We start from the raw sequence: 16,657 nt of genomic DNA, 5'->3' as shown, positions 1-16,657 counted from the left end.
ATTTCGTGAGTTAGGGTCAACGAAACTGTATCGATGGACTATGATTAACTTAACTATGTTTAAGTCCGTGTATTTATTATTATTATGGATGATTAATGGGGAGATACATATAGGCGGAAATTCATTGAAATTTCTGAGGGGCTAAATTAACTAAAAAAAACCTAATACAAATAATATGATAGTAATTAAAACATAGACGTCACATATTTTATTCTATTGAAACATAACACATTTTAATAGCCTGTAATAGATAGTACACATAAATACAACAACAAAATACCAATAATATAATATACGTACTATAAAATTAGTAAATCTATATTAAATATTTTCACATGAAACATGGCATAATTTTGGGGGACTAAGTCCCTCAAGCCCCTTCACCATTTCCGTCTATGAGGAGATAAAAAATCTGAATTGTGAGGCTATAAAGTGTTTACTCGTCCCGGCAGGGTTATAACCAATACAAAATATAATCCTAGTACAATACTATAATTTAAATTTTAAATGAAATAATTCAAAAATGTAAAAATACTAATGGTACTTCATTTTAAAACGCAAGTTTTAGGAGGGATGCGTTATTCTAGACAAATTAAGTAGAGGGATGTCATTCCACCATATTCCCCCACTGCAAGCACCGAATTAATACCTAGCGATTCTACACTTAAATAATTAATAATTGTACACTTGTACTGCAGTTTTATGAAAGCTGCTATATAACTAAGCATATATCTGATTTTACTTTTTTCGTCTAGAGACATCACAAATCAACACATAATATGTTCTTCATTGCTTAGTATTGTCCGACGAGGGTGACGATGACAAGTATTTATTTATTTTCCCAACAGAAGATCATAATTTATAATCTTTTTTCCATAGTAAATTTTTCCTATTTCTTTGTCACTTGATTGAGTTGAGTGTCCATCCTACACGCTACATAAATTATTATATACACAGATTACAAATATAATTTCTATATATCTGTCGTAGCCTCGCTATCGCTTAATTGCTAAGTACTACACCAAGAAGGAGAAGTTGATGACAGCTGCCCGCCGAAATCCCCACCTTTCCGTAGCCAACAAACGTCAATCCATGGAAGATCCGAATGAAAATCCGTGGTTCATGCCGAAATCGTGACGGGCGTGACGTTCACGCTTTAGAAAAATAGTCGTTTTTTTACGACATAAGCGATGAAAACTTGGATAAAAACAATGATAGAAGTAAAATTTAAATAATGTGTGACCACAAACATGAGTGATGCCGATGGTTTCAGATTATATTAATCATGAATCATGATTTATGGTGTCAAATAAATATTAGCAACAACTGAGCGGCGTTTCGATTCGAATGGAATTTCACCGTTTTCTCTGCCATGATATTTGTGATGAGCCTGGTGTTGATTGGCCGCCGCAATCGGGGTATCGGACAACACTCACAGGCGGCTCCTATGGCCAAGTTTACAGGTTAGTGTAAGTAAATTTGCAGTCGAAAAAATCAAGTGAAGTTCTCAACGTTCCTCGCCCTTCGGTGTTTTAGTTATTTTTATTATTTATAATTATTTGTATTTTTTCTTAAACTTATTACGTGCGCGTGTGTGTTTGTGTGTTTGTTTTGTAGTTACAATAATAATTATTTTTTACTTTTATAACGTGTGCCCGATAGCGCTATTGTACGCCATTACTGCTGCCCCGGATTTGACGTGAGTATAATAATATTATTGTCTTGTCGTTGTCACATAATATAATTATTATATCGTTGTTGTTCGACTCATATTCGCGAGACTACTGTAAGCCCTTGCTAGGTCTTCTTGGAGAGACGTGTACGAACGTATAAAAGCGTGTCGGCGGTCACCGCTATCCGTAAGCGGACCGGGGGGAGCGGAAGCGTTCAAACGCGCGTGTATAGACGATATGGCTGCCCGGCCGGTTTCCGCCAAAATTATTGTACTCGCTTTATTAAGTATGGAACCATACTTAAATATTATGAAGGCTTAAATATATGAAACTATGTAGACGAAAGAAATGCAATAACCTTGTACTATCGAAACGACCATGTGAGATAGCGCCTCGGGGGCCGGGACATATTATACACAGACCTTCGATAATGTGATGTTCCGCGAGAGTGCATGTGTAAGACAATTAAATACATATGACATATAAATAATTCGATATTCAAATCCAAAGTTTAAATCGAACAACAACAACAATAATAATATTAATATATAAATATATTATATAATTAGTGATCTCTAGTATTCAAAAGTCAAAATCTACTTTTGTTTATATTATCTAGGTTTAGAGGTGTCTAGTATATGATTTTATTGTTATTTACGATTGAAATATAATCTAATTTTACTGATGTTTAGTAAAATGTGTACCTTATTTTATATAAAAAAGATAAGCATTAAATACACAAAAAAACTTATATTTTCTATCTTTTTAATCAATTAATTTGTTTATAGAATATTATTTTATGACATTTACGAGAAAAATGTATTATTTAATGAAGGAAATTAATTTTTAATAAATCAATTATCATTTAAGTGTCAATATTTATAATTGATTATCAATTAGTTTTTATTATCCCAGTTTTAAAGTTACCTATAGTAAATTATTTTTTTATTTTCTATGCTGTCATAAATGATAATTTCAATTTTTTTTAAACTTATTTGTTCATTTTCAATAAAATATTTTGAATATCTGTTCTTTGAAATTAAGTAGGTACCTATATTTGTCTAATGTCATTCATTTTACAAAAACTTATTCTTTGGTACCTACTTAACATAAGTATTTTATTTTCTTATTACATTAATAAATAAATGTATATAATTAACATTTATATATTTAATAATTCTATTATTGGCCATTGCCATGGTTAATTTTATTATTTTTATTGATATTTTACTGTAAAAGATTGTTATGTATATTAATTTCACAATTTGTGTATATTTTTAATACTGTATAATAACAGTACTTTATCTTGTTATCTATAAGAAGTTTCAAAATTTAATATCTAAAATAATTATTGGTATGTTTATTTTGTCTTGCAGATAATTCAATTTACCGTATGATGAGTTGGATTTATTATAATGCCGGCCGCAAGCAATCAAATAGGTTCTGCTTTGTTTCAGTCTCTTTCTAACAAAGTTACTGATCGACGGATTCATCATTCTTCTGTGGCAGACGACCGTTCTAGTTATTTATACATAGCATCAAGTAGAATTTTAGATAAAAGTATAGAATTTGAAATGTTAGACCATAAACCTTCAATGTTGTCTCAGATGAAAAACAATTGTATTATGTTACTGCAAAATGGTTGTAGTAAAAAAGATATGATTAAAAAAAATGAAAGGATGAATGGTGATACTAACAAAATATCCCATTTACCTAAACCTAAAGTAGTGTTATATCCTCCTGAACGTGTACAACTAGGCTGGCAAGATAAAAAAATGTCAGTTGGTTCTGGATTAGATAATCCTGGTGTAATATGTTACATCAATTCTACATTACAAGTATGTGTAATAGCTTTATTATGTTATTAATGTATATAGGTAGGTACATTTTATTTTATTGTTATTTTTATAAATATGTTTAGGCGCTATTTCATATTCCTGCATTTACAAATTGGCTAATGAATGATGAACAACATCAAAAAACATGTCAACAGAAAAGTAAGCTATAAATAAAATATTATCTATACAATCAAAGTAAATACTCAAAAAACAGGTCTAGGGCTAATCAACACCGTTTCTGCTTGAGGTTATTTCAGTACAGAGTTTAAAATACTCAAACTTGCTGCTTTTACTAAATCAATAAGAGATAAAACTGTTGGTTGATTTATAATTTAGCAGATTGTCACTAATACTTTAAGTGTTTTGTTTGTCCAAATAAAATTTTCCATTTACTAAAAAATCGTGGTTGTGAAATTTTTGTGCAATACACAATATTGTATATATTTGTGTATTTGACAAATTTAATTTTAATTGTACATAATGTTTTTGGAGGTGTAATAAAAATATGTGTGGACCTGTCACGAAAAAGTGACAAGTTTCATAACAAAAATATATTGTGTATAATTTATAGTTATATATTATACATTTGTATTAATATTATATTATTTATTTAATTATTTTTATAATATATTAAACTGGTAATATTTAAAATGGGCATGTTTGAACATTTTTTTTACGTTTTTAGCTGGATTTCAAAAAGATTGTATCGTATGTATGGTCTGTAATACATTTACACTATCTCAAAAACACACTGGTTCTAGCTTCAAAGCATCAATTATTACTAATCGCCTATCTTGTATGTATAATACAAAAATTAAATTGAAATTGAAACAAAAAAATAATTTATATTTAATTGTTAGTAATATGTAAACATTTGTCAACATATCGTCAAGAGGATGCCCATGAGTTCCTTCGTTACCTTATTGAAAGTATGGAACGGTGCTATTTGTCCGTTTTAGGACATGCTGCTAAATCGTATGTATTAAATATACATATTAATAAAAGAATTAATATAAATATAATATTATTGTTTTATTGTTATATGTAGTCTAGACAATTATTCTAAAGAAACTACACCTATTAACCAAATTTTTGGTGGTTATATCCGCACTGAAGGTATATTTATTTAAATAAACAATTTAGTAAATTCAATACTAACTTAAAATTTATTTTAAATGTTTAGTAACTTGTGGTAAATGTGGACACATATCAACTACATTTCAACATTTCCAAGATCTCATACTTGATATCAGGCAATCTGATAATGTTAATGACGCTTTAGACAATTATTTTGAAAAAGAACCATTAGATGAATCATATGTTTGTGAAAGATGTCGACGACAAGTTGCTGCCGATAAAAAGTTCTCCATTGAAAGAGCACCAAATGTATTATGCATTCAGTTGAAAAGGTAAATTATTGATTGAATAAAAATTAATTATATACATTTTCATATAAGCATATTATTATGCTGTCGGGGAAGCAACTAAAAGAAAAATAATAAATATGCACTATTATATTACAGGTACAGTGTTGGTATGGGAGGATTTAGTGGAAATAAAAACAGTAAAGCTATTCAAATAAATGAACGATTAGATTTATCTAGTTATCAATTTGATCATCATAATTTAAAAATTGATGCTCGGCCATTAAGGTACCATCTGGTATCGATGGTAATTCATTATGGTTCAAGTTTAAATAGTGGACATTACACAGCTCTTGGTCTAACACCCTCTGGATCATATTACTATTTTAATGATTCAAATGTATGTATTATAAACTATTATATTTTCAGCATATTTATTTATTTTTAGATTATTGATTTTGTTAGGTATTTCTAGATATAGGATTATTAGATTTTATTTTACAGGTTTATCAAACAAATTTCAAAAATTATTCAACAAGTAATGATTCCTATATAATATTTTATGAATTGGAACCATCAGGAAATATGAATACAAATGTAGAAAGTAAAACATCAACTGTAACATCTACTTCATCTTGTAAACCATCTATAAATGGCTTTTTTTCAAGTTAGTAGTGTTTTACCATTTATTTTTTTATACATTTCATAATATAATATGTTTTTCTATTTAGACAAGAGTAATGGAGTTACAAAGCCGTTGAATGGTATTACAAAACCATTGAATGGTTTAAACAATATTAAAAAAAATATTATCAAAGACAAAAAAAGTCAAATATATGATAAATGGGATTCAAATATTAAAATGTAACTAAATTATTTATCTTAATTTATTTTATAGAATAAATATATAATAATAATAATAATAATGAAACTAAATTTTATTTTCTAATAATCAATTGAATTTTAGGTTAAAACAAGGGCAAACAAAAGATAAATCACTAACTGAGAACACGTGTAACGTGTATAATAAAACATTAGAATCTTCAACCAATGGAATCAAATCATCATTAAATTATAATAGTTTAGTACCTTATATAGATTCGGATAAAGATTGTAGTGATGATGAGAATAGTTCATTATCTGGGGAAGATAATGTTTCTTCTCCCATGATATTAGGAAAAATTAAACACTCGACAGACCAAAGAGTTCCTGATAAAAAGCCTTTAGTCATGAGACCAAAGGAAGATCCTAATGAAGTTGATACAGACACACCACCTAAAAAATGTTTGGTATTAAAACCACCTAATGATGATTCTCCTATCGAACAAGAAAAAGAAATTATGCCACCAAAAAAATGTTTAGTATTGAAGCCTAAAGATGAAGAACCATTAGAAGTTAAACATGAACCCGAACCTGTCAAAAAATGTTTAGTTCGAATTCTAAAAGATGATACTGAAACAAACACTAATAAGGTATCTCATTCAACTGAAGGAAAAGATTCAGAAAAAAAATACCGTAAGCGTGAAAATGGAATTTTGGAATTGGATAGTAATAAAAAAGCTCGTCTTGATCACACTTATAATGGGTTAGTTTTATAACTAAATAGTTTTAGTTTTTCTATTACTTAATTTAATATTGTGGTTTTGATTAATTATATTCCACATACATATTTTAATAAATAGTAAATAATATAATATAATTTATACAGAACTAAGTCACCAATTGATATCAAAACAAATGGAAAATGTTTAAATGGAAACGGGTCTCTCGATGATAAACCTTGGTAAGTTTGAAAACATGTATATAACAATAGTTTTTAATGTTGAAATTTAAATTAGGGTGGTTGAACTCTATTGATTGTTTTCCTCCTCATTTCTGAGCCTCTAGTGGTATGATATGTTATGATAAGTTACTTACTGAGTCTCATATTCTAACCATTGATTTTAATTAATTTATCTCATTAAATTTTATTTTTTTATTTTAGGAGTAAGTTATCAAATGGTAATAACTATAAACATTCAAACGGAACAAAAAACTGGCAAGTTATACTTATTAATTTTAATGATTTTAGTAATTTTTGGATTTTTGCGTGTAATAATAATTAATAATTATTACTTTTAGGCCAAAGTTTACAAACGATTTTCAAACTAATGGTATTAGTAAATCAAACGGTAACAATTTCAAGGATAGTATGAAGTCAAGAACGCATTTGGGTTTTGGTGGAGATGGTAAATATTCATTATATTGTTCTTAATTGTTCATATTTAATAACTGAATTGAATCCATAACTGGTAGATCATTGAGTGTAGTATTGTTATATTTTCACTAAAATGAAACAATAGGTTTTGATTGTTCAATGTTATTAAATTGTACTATATATCAGGGGTGGGCAACTGGTGGAACCTTTTTATCTAGTCGTGCTACATTTTCAAATTACATCATACAATTTCAAAGGCAATCATCTATACTCTAAGCTATGTCTATGCTAAATTAAAATGCATATTTTGCATGACCCTTTTTTTTTGCTCTATACTTTGGCCTGCTAAATTTTAATTTTCTTAAAATTGGCCCTCTATTAACTTTCAGTTGCCCATCCCTGCTATATACTATAAAATGCACAGAAATAAATGATATATTTTAGTTATTACTTCTATGATATTCCAGTTGTCTATTTACTCAAGTTATTTTATTGGAAGGATCTATTGTTATTCAATTCTTATAAATTTTAAATTATTAAGTTTTTATTAGAAAAACATACGAGTTAAATTAAAAATGTTTTCTCTCAAATAAAATAAAAATGATTAAAATCCAATTATTATACGAAGCATGATTATTTTTTTTTTAAGTTGGTTATATGCTTTTAGTATGATTGTCATGCATCATGACTAGAAATTGCCTGAATTTATTAATAAATTACTAATATCCTTAACTGTGCAAGTTTTTCATGTTTTCAACTCTTTAACCCGTTGTTGATGACGCTAATATTTCTACACCGTTATTGTCGTGTTAGCGTTTTGCTTACCTATTAAAATACTCGTGTGAGCATGTACGATGGTACTGACAAATTTCAATATTAGACTGCTATAGTATAATTATATACTAAAATAACAAGATAATAAACCGAAAATAAAAACAGTATAATTATAAAATATACAGTAAGGCGAGTACAACGCTAACTACACGGTATTATTACATATACGGCAACAATGGACTCCGATAACTTTGTAAGTTTATTTATAACTTTTAATATTTTTCCGTAATCATTTCCGTAAATAAATCAAGGGAGCATTTATATAATATTATCAAAATCCAATAATGTTGAAACCAGTGGTTCTTAAAATGGCAATTGTGTGAACGAAATGCTCATAGGGTCACCAACGACGGGTTAATTATTGAGTACTTGATTTAGTGTATGATTTTGTTTTCTTAACTTTTCAAAATTATTTTCTAACAATTTACATTATCATTAATTTATAAATAATAATTTAAATAAATGTAGACTAAATTAATAAAAAGCTTATATTTTGGAATATTAACATATTCATTGCTCATTTTTAATTTTTTTTTATCATTTATGTTTAATTTATTATTTAAAATTGAATCATACATACTAATACTGCATAATTTATACTTCTAATGATGAACCATTTATCTATTATATTGCTGATCGTTTTTGATGACAAACCTTATCACCACCCACCTCTGAAGAAGTATTAATATAGTATTGTATTTTCATGACATAATAATAATACTTAATTTTTATTTTTAATAAAAATATTTATTATTTTAAGATAATTAATGCTTATATATTTATATACTGTAAATAGTACAAATAAAGTAAAATAAATAATAACTTATGATGAGAAAAGTTTCAAAGTTTGCTGATATTACTGATGACAATCATATTATCACCACCCACCTCTGAAGTATCTAAGTTCAATTTTATGATTACATATGAATTTTTAATTGGTATATAATTATACTTAAATATTCTTTTGAGATGAATTAAGGAGAAATATCAGCTAATAATGTTAACATATTTAATTTGAGAAACAAAATAGCTTAATAATCTCATCTTTTGCTCTTATCTGAAACACAAATTAATCCAAAAGTAAAAAAATTATATAATGATTATAATTTATTTAAATGTTTTTTGTTGAACACTTGTATTAGTTTAATTGATGACTAACTTTTTATCACCTACCTTTAAAATGATTATGAAATTAATATCAATGAGTAATATCTATAATTTAAACAATTACAATATTACTACTAATATTATTTTGATTCAATGTAAAAAAGGGGGGAATAAAAACGTGCTTTGCTGTAGGTACTATACGTGTTTAATACACATTGTTTTTGAGTACATTCATTTTAATGGATATATTAGATTAGAATAAGTTCTAGTTTCACATGATTCTTGTAAGTGTATACTTAAGGCATACTTTTTCCTACAAATTATCTTTGTGATACAAAGAATTTAACTTTGTTTGTACTTGGATTTCAAGATACCTTAGACTTTTTTTATGATATGTGCCTCTTATGTGCAATTTAATATTGATGTGGATTCTTCTTTTTGTAATCTAAAGTACCTTTTGTTTTTGTATAACTGTCATAGTCTTGCTCTGATAAGCCATCTGATTACTATCTTCGTAAATGAAACATGTGATTTGGCAACTAAAGACAATATGTCTGCGATCGCAATTACCTTGAACTAGCGATTTTGATGATTAAACAATGTTGAGGGTGGCTATTCCAATAATGTTTCTGATCCAGTTGACTACAACCCATTCATGAGGTTTTTGGTCACATCAAAGTAGTGATAGACTTCCCTTTTCTGAACCCATATTGATTTAGCATCAAGAAATTGTTGGTCTTAAGAAAATTCCTAATCCATGTGTCTAGGATCTTTTCTAAGAGTTTGTTTATAGTGTCTAGCATGTGTAGTGAATGATATAATACTGGACCTTCTAATAGCTTAATAGTTACTGCGAGTTTTGTCTCTTACAAATTTTATGTAATATTCCTTATTTTAAGTATGTTTTAAAAGACTACAACATTATATAAGAACATTTTATCACCACAGCCTTGACTATTTCATTGGGCTCAGGGGCTTTGTTTGCTCCTAACTTAGAGACTATTCGTTTTAGTTCCTTGTCAGTAATAGGAACATGTCCAACCGATATGTTTAAAATTACTTGATCTCTGATTGGGTGGGTAAGGAACTCAGTAATAATCATTGAATGATGTTCTCTTTTTTACCGAGGATTTCTAGTCCATGTGTACCTACTAGATTCAATTTATATTAGAAACCATTTTCATAGTTGAAAATCAAATCCATTTTGTCTACTACAAATCTTGTATTGATATACAAATAATATATACCATTGTAAAGTCCATATATTTAATAAAATATAGTACCTACATTATATAAATGTTTTAATATTAAACAAAAATTTAAGTGCCCTTTTGTACTCAATTTTTTCATATCGCTTAATATGATTCTTTTCTTAATCGTTGTAAGATTTTAAATATTATGACTCATGCAAGTATGTTATTCCGATTAAATACATTTCTCCAGAATTCTCTATTTTTGTAGTCTGAGTGCTTTCTAATATTAACATTTGTTTGATGGTTTTAATCTGGTCTATGTGTCTATCAGGGGGGCCTGCCTGTTATGTTATGTTATGTAATATGTTATATGTTTGTAAATTAATATTAGTAATATTATGACAACTCATAGACAATATGGTGTCCTCTTAATTCATAAGTGCACGATATTTTAATAACTGGCTTAAGCATTTACCGATTTAATTATCTCAATTCTTATGTTTTCGTGTTCATCTGGAATATTTGTATTTTATCTCTTAAATAAGAATGACGGCTTTTCCATGTATTTTATATAAAATTTTATATAAAATAAAATAAATAGTCTTAATTTAATTTTTCAGTATTGGCTTTACATTATCAATTATGTATCTCTAGGTGCTAATAAAAAGTGAACTGAATGAACCAATGAACTTGACATGCATAATATATTCTTATTATATATTTAGGTCCATAATTTTTTTTAAGCGCCTTAGTGTACTAAATGTTTGCCTTCTGCAGGTGGCCTTAATCTACTCATTGAAAAATACTGTCCTTCAATACATATTGGTCATGGCAATGTCCATTCAAATATATACACTTAATGGTGGTTAAACAAAAAAATACAAATTAATAGATTTCATTATTGATAATTGTACGCTAAAGATCAGAATATATATAAGAAATCTATTTAAATAATATTGAATAAAATATAATTTATACATTATTTCACCCTCAAATTGTTGTAATTATTAATTATCAACATATATTTTCAATAACATTTCCTATGCATCTGAATGACTTCTGAAATTCTCCTATTTAAACATAATATATTAGTCAAATAATGTTTAATATGAACAAAGGTAATTAATTTTCAGAAACCTTAGAAGTTATAATTGTTAATATTTTGATAAATATTTTATTATTTTTAGTCAAAACTTGGAATGGTGAAAAAAGCTTTGTAGATCGAGAGGCTGAACAGGATAAAATTAATGGAGTTAAGCGTTCATTTGATGATGAATACAACGAAGATTTTGATAGAGGAGTTGTAAGTATATTTTAATTATTTTTAAAACTAACTAAGCCTTTTTCTCGAACATTATTCTGTTGTGTCTTATACATTTTTTTATAGTTTTAACTCTAGATCTTTGAAAAGTCTTTAAATCGTATTTTTTACTTTTATATATATTATTTATTTTTCATAGTTATATAACTAGTAAACATAATAATTGAAATTGTTATTAATATAAATAACAATGTTATGTAATCTTATCTTGTCTATACTTTATACTTATTAAATACTGTAGTGATTGTTAAAACAAACACTTTTAGACTGTTTTAAATAATAATAAAATATTATAGGTAAAAAAGAAGAAATTTGATAATAAGAATCACCATACAAAAGAAAATGGTTCAAATGCCTTACAAATGTTACATAATCAATTAAATCAATTTAATGGTAAAAAGGGACGAAATAAAATCACTTGGATGAGTCGAACCAAAAATTATCGACAATACAACAATGAATATCGTTACAATAATAATAGCGGAAATGGCGGTGGAGGATATAAGAAACCCAGGTATAATAATAATCGTCGTCATTGGCATAAACAGCGATAGACCTTTTGTCTTTAGTTTTGTGTACAAAAAAACATTTTGTAAAATGTTGTAAATTGTAATAATCTAGGTTTAAATAAAATTTCAAATGTAATAAGCTAAATATGACGTAAAAAATTGAAAAAAAACTATGAACTTTATCAGTTTATTAAATTAAAGTTAATTAAAATTTCATTGCCAACTGTCCTGATTTCAGCTCTGCTGAAGAGAATATTCTAGTCTGTATTTTTATTTATTTTACAATTATCAGGTAAAATTATTATCCGTGTTAATTTTTATAGTTACACAGTGAATAATATTATTACTAATATTATTCATAGCTGTTGTAAATATTTGACTAATAATTAATCATTGTTGCAATATGTCTCAAAATTAAATTTCAATTTTTAGACAATATTAAACTATTGCCATCATTTCTAACTAATTAAATATATTGAGCATATTTTTATGTACATTTTTTATATCATGAAAAATTGTGCATTATTAAATTCCTTCTATGAGACCATTTATTTTTATTCTATGAATCTACACTATTAATCTTTTTATTTTAGTTAATGTGTTTTCTATTTACAAAATACCATTTTTAATTTATTTTATCCTTTTCTAATTAAAACTTAAAAATTTTTTTTATTATTTCATTTATATAAAGTAAATAGTTTTTTTTTAAGATTATCGATTTTTTTTATATATATATATATAAACCATCATTTGTTCAATTTAATTTTTAATAAAAAAGAGCAATTAACTTAGATATTTTTTTGTATAATAATGATAATTATTTTTATAAAATTTGTTTACTTAATAAATTATGTATTCATGTAGGGTGGGATGGGATAAGATTAGTTATTATCTATAAAAAAAAAATAGTTTTTTTCATTTTCCTTGTTTAAGTTTAGAAAATAAAAACTTTTTTTCAACTGTATTTGGATGCTGAAAATGTTAGCAATGTTTAAGTCCCACAAGTAGTTCCCACTTACTCACTTAACATTCAATTACCGTCTCGTGATTCGTAGAATAAAATTGTGTGCACGCGTTGTTAGTATGACTACTTGTAATTTTTTTTAAATTTCTAAGTTTATAGGCTCTACTGAAGCGTCTGTTGTTATAACAATGTTTGTACTCCGATTCTCACGCTCGGTTCCTAACTTCAGAACATCCAGACTACAGTGTTGTTGTTGCTATTATTATTACCATTTTATATATATATATGTCTTCAATCAATAAGTCATTAACGAAGTAAATATTTTGTTTTGACCTCAAATAGTAAAAATTTTGATTTTTCTTGTATATAAAATGTGTAATTAAATATATGAAAAAACTATGCGTATACATTATTACTTTGTTGAAATCTTAAACGATAATTTCACTTATAATCTCAAAATACTTATATGTATATCTATATAATACTTATAATATAATATATACATACATACATAAATATATTCATCACATTTTATTGATGTATTATACTTTATAATGTAGTGATTTTAATGATAAAACACCTTGGTACTGTTATTCTATACGCAATATAAGTTATATCTAAAATATGTAAATAAATGTGTATTTGTATTGTAAACCTATAATTTGTAAAAATTGAATTGTGTTGCTTAAAAAATGTTTTTTAATGTATATTTAGATAGACAAATATTGTAAGATGACTATTATGTGCGATTAAATGTGAAGTATGAATTGAAAAAAAAATAAAGAATTACATAATATGTCAATTTGAATTTACACATAATTTATTTGAACATATGGAGTGATGAATGTACTGATTTCACAATATTTTAGAAAATTGTATCTAATTTATATCTTAGAAAGGTTAAAATTAATATTTCGTAGTATATTTCTGTTTGAGATCAGGAAAAACAAAAAAAAAAATTAATGTAAAACGGGAATTTTCTACAAAATCTTATTTTTTTTTTTTTTGTTATAAATGATTAAAAATTATTATCTTGGTAGAAATGACTAAAATTGTAGTTTAAAGCTGCCCCTCATAAGTCTTTAATATTTTTTTTTTGAATAAGCATTTAAAGTTAGAATTTTGACAAATTACTATCCTTAAAAATTGCGAAAACTAATAAATTATTTTGTTGTTAAAAATTCATAAAAATTTTCTTTTTATACCGAGGTTTGAAAATTAAATACCATGTTAAGTTTTTCAACCAATATATGAAAAAAATTTCACTGAAAGACAAATAAATTTTCTATGAGAATTTGAAATTATGAAGAATTTTTACGATATTCGATAATATAAATATTAAAATTAATATTTTTACATCTAGTTATTATTTCTCAACAATTTTTAATATTTTATTGTATTTCAAATAATAATAACTAAATACTTGACTTTTTCACTAAATGCTGCTTATATTATCATTTTCATTTCAAATTTTTAATTAATTTTGAGTTAGGCATGAAAAATTAATAATTATTTTTATGAATGTTGACAAAAACTATTTACTGGGTCAACATTTTTAAAATTTTAAAACAAGATTCCAGTGCTTTGTTGACTGTCGCAGCGTACATATGCATGCATCGTGCTTGTTAGCGTTATCACAACGTTATTATCGTATAATAGCTCATTAAAACTAGAGTGTCTATATCAATTTATAAACCGAATATGCCTCGAAAAGAACACTATGCACTATCAAAAAGAAACCTAAATTCACCGTCGTCTCCCAAAGTTGCCGATAAAAAAATCTAAATCGTTCATCTTAGCAAACGGATATGCTTTGCTCTCGGAGGGATGTCGGCATGTCGCCTGACTAACCGAAGTTTTCAGCCCACCTACGGATTATGATCGCCTTCTATCCAAGATAAAGTCACGGTTAACTCTATATCGTCGACAGAACCGTCATTAAATGTGGGATACTCGTAAGTCACCTATTTTTATACAAAATACCCAAATAGTAATCTTATCAATTATCCGTATCATACGAACAAATGGGTTCACCTTATCGTCCTTATCTTCCTACAAATACGTTCCTAATATCATTTGCAAATTTTAAATTATTTGATACTGAATTATCTTTCTGCACATTTGCACTCTGTCATTTGCGTCTAATTTTAGCGTTTGTTTTTTCATTCGCTACCTTCATCATTCCACCTCCTTGAAAGAGATTGAGTAGTCCCTTGAGAAACTGCGTTTCTCTATTGATAGTGTTGAAAATATTATAAATAGGACCAACAATTTATCGATGTATCTTTACACTATTAAGCAATATTTCAGTAATTAAGATTGAAAACGACAAATTTAATAGGAACATTTTTAATTTGACGAAACCGATTTTACCCATAGGCCACAATTTAAGCAGTGCCAATTATATGAGCACACGTCTGTACATATATATATATATATATATATATATATACATATAATAGAAACATACTCTTCGCTGCATCAAATGTGGCCAGGATCATCTCACCTTTAGTGCATTAAGCCACGCGAACAACCACCTAAATGCGCTTTATATTCCGGTACTCGTACTGCTAATTTTAAGTACTGTCCGTCACTTAAATAGCTCAAATCGTCTGTTATTAACAAGGAATTTTTATATGTTCCAACAGAAAAAAAAACTAAAACTTTCCCAAAAGGTTCCGTTTGACAAAGTTCCCGAAGATCACGCTTAGCCTCAAGAAATTATATGCTGAAGCAATTACACTTATAAGTTTACAATCAATAATTCTCTTATAGAAATGTTGGTGTAGCGCATAGACGTTTAATATTATACATTTATACGTCTATGGTGTAGCGGTCCCTTAATATCGCTCTTTTAATTTAATTATCTTTGTACACACATATTATTTAATTAGGATGCTTGTACCTTATCAATCATCAAACATGCATATTTGTAAATTTTATTTTTGTACAAATAAAATGATTATTATTTTATATTTTATATTATAATAAGATTAGTTTTTAAGTCATTATGAAATATTATTCAACTAAAATATGTATATGTATAATCTTTAAGCTAGGATTTAATATTAAAAATATAAATAATATATTTAATTTAATATTTTTTTCTTAATAATCCCATAACCTAAATTACAAGTTAAGTGCTACTAGTGGGTGACTCCTTATTCACGCAACACTAATTATGTTTTTTTTATTCTAATTTCAAATATACTTATTGTGCTTAATTGTATAGATTGTATATTTCATTTAAAAATAAAAAATGAAAGTAAAAGCTATTTTTTTTGTGAATGTAATGCTCATATATTTTTATCCATAATGTAACTAATTCTTATGCAGTTCTACCCAAACAGGTATTATTGTTATACTATTAATATCTTTTTTTTTATTTTATCTATCTATTAAAAATAAATACTTATGACAGTAAGTTTAACCTAACTTGAGGCGTAGAAAGAAAACAAGAAATTATTCGTCGTCAACCATTTATATATAATATCGCTCTCACTTCCACACAGGACACAGCTATTATTGGCTATAAGGTAACCAGTAGTTGGGTGGGTACCTTATAGGTAGGGTGGACGCCCCGAAATTTTTTCGTGTTTTATTATGTGGTAGTAAAATAATCTATACAGTATTATAATAAAATTGAAAAACAATTTT

General features: G+C 26.7%; 1 protein-coding gene across 3 annotated transcripts; it reads left to right on the top strand.

The window, feature by feature from the left end:
• Positions 1 to 1,462: 1,462 nt before the first annotated feature.
• LOC113559909 (ubiquitin carboxyl-terminal hydrolase 36-like) lies at positions 1,463 to 13,567 on the top strand. Of its 3 annotated transcripts, none has more exons than XM_026965697.1 (17): positions 1,463 to 1,699; positions 3,050 to 3,511; positions 3,595 to 3,670; positions 4,197 to 4,307; positions 4,372 to 4,486; positions 4,560 to 4,627; positions 4,695 to 4,920; positions 5,035 to 5,275; positions 5,380 to 5,542; positions 5,607 to 5,739; positions 5,843 to 6,460; positions 6,584 to 6,658; positions 6,860 to 6,913; positions 6,997 to 7,103; positions 11,394 to 11,509; positions 11,824 to 12,041; positions 13,160 to 13,567. In XM_026965697.1, the coding sequence occupies exons 2-17, from the start codon at positions 3,089 to 3,091 to the stop codon at positions 13,167 to 13,169; spliced, it is 2,754 nt and encodes a 917-aa protein (XP_026821498.1). In that variant the 5' UTR covers positions 1,463 to 1,699; positions 3,050 to 3,088; the 3' UTR covers positions 13,170 to 13,567. The 3 variants fall into 3 exon arrangements, with proteins under 3 accessions (XP_026821498.1, XP_026821505.1, XP_026821491.1); XM_026965704.1 differs by having other exon boundaries at positions 13,153 to 13,563; XM_026965690.1 differs by lacking the exon at positions 13,160 to 13,567 and having other exon boundaries at positions 11,824 to 12,406.
• The last annotated feature ends 3,090 nt before the right edge of the window (positions 13,568 to 16,657 follow it).

Source organism: Rhopalosiphum maidis, chromosome 1 (assembly GCF_003676215.2).
Source record: "Rhopalosiphum maidis isolate BTI-1 chromosome 1, ASM367621v3, whole genome shotgun sequence".
In the NCBI taxonomy this organism is placed as follows: Eukaryota; Metazoa; Arthropoda; class Insecta; order Hemiptera; family Aphididae; genus Rhopalosiphum; species Rhopalosiphum maidis.
The sequence above is the reverse complement of the archived record's forward strand: the minus strand, read 5'-3'. Positions and strand labels throughout refer to the sequence as shown.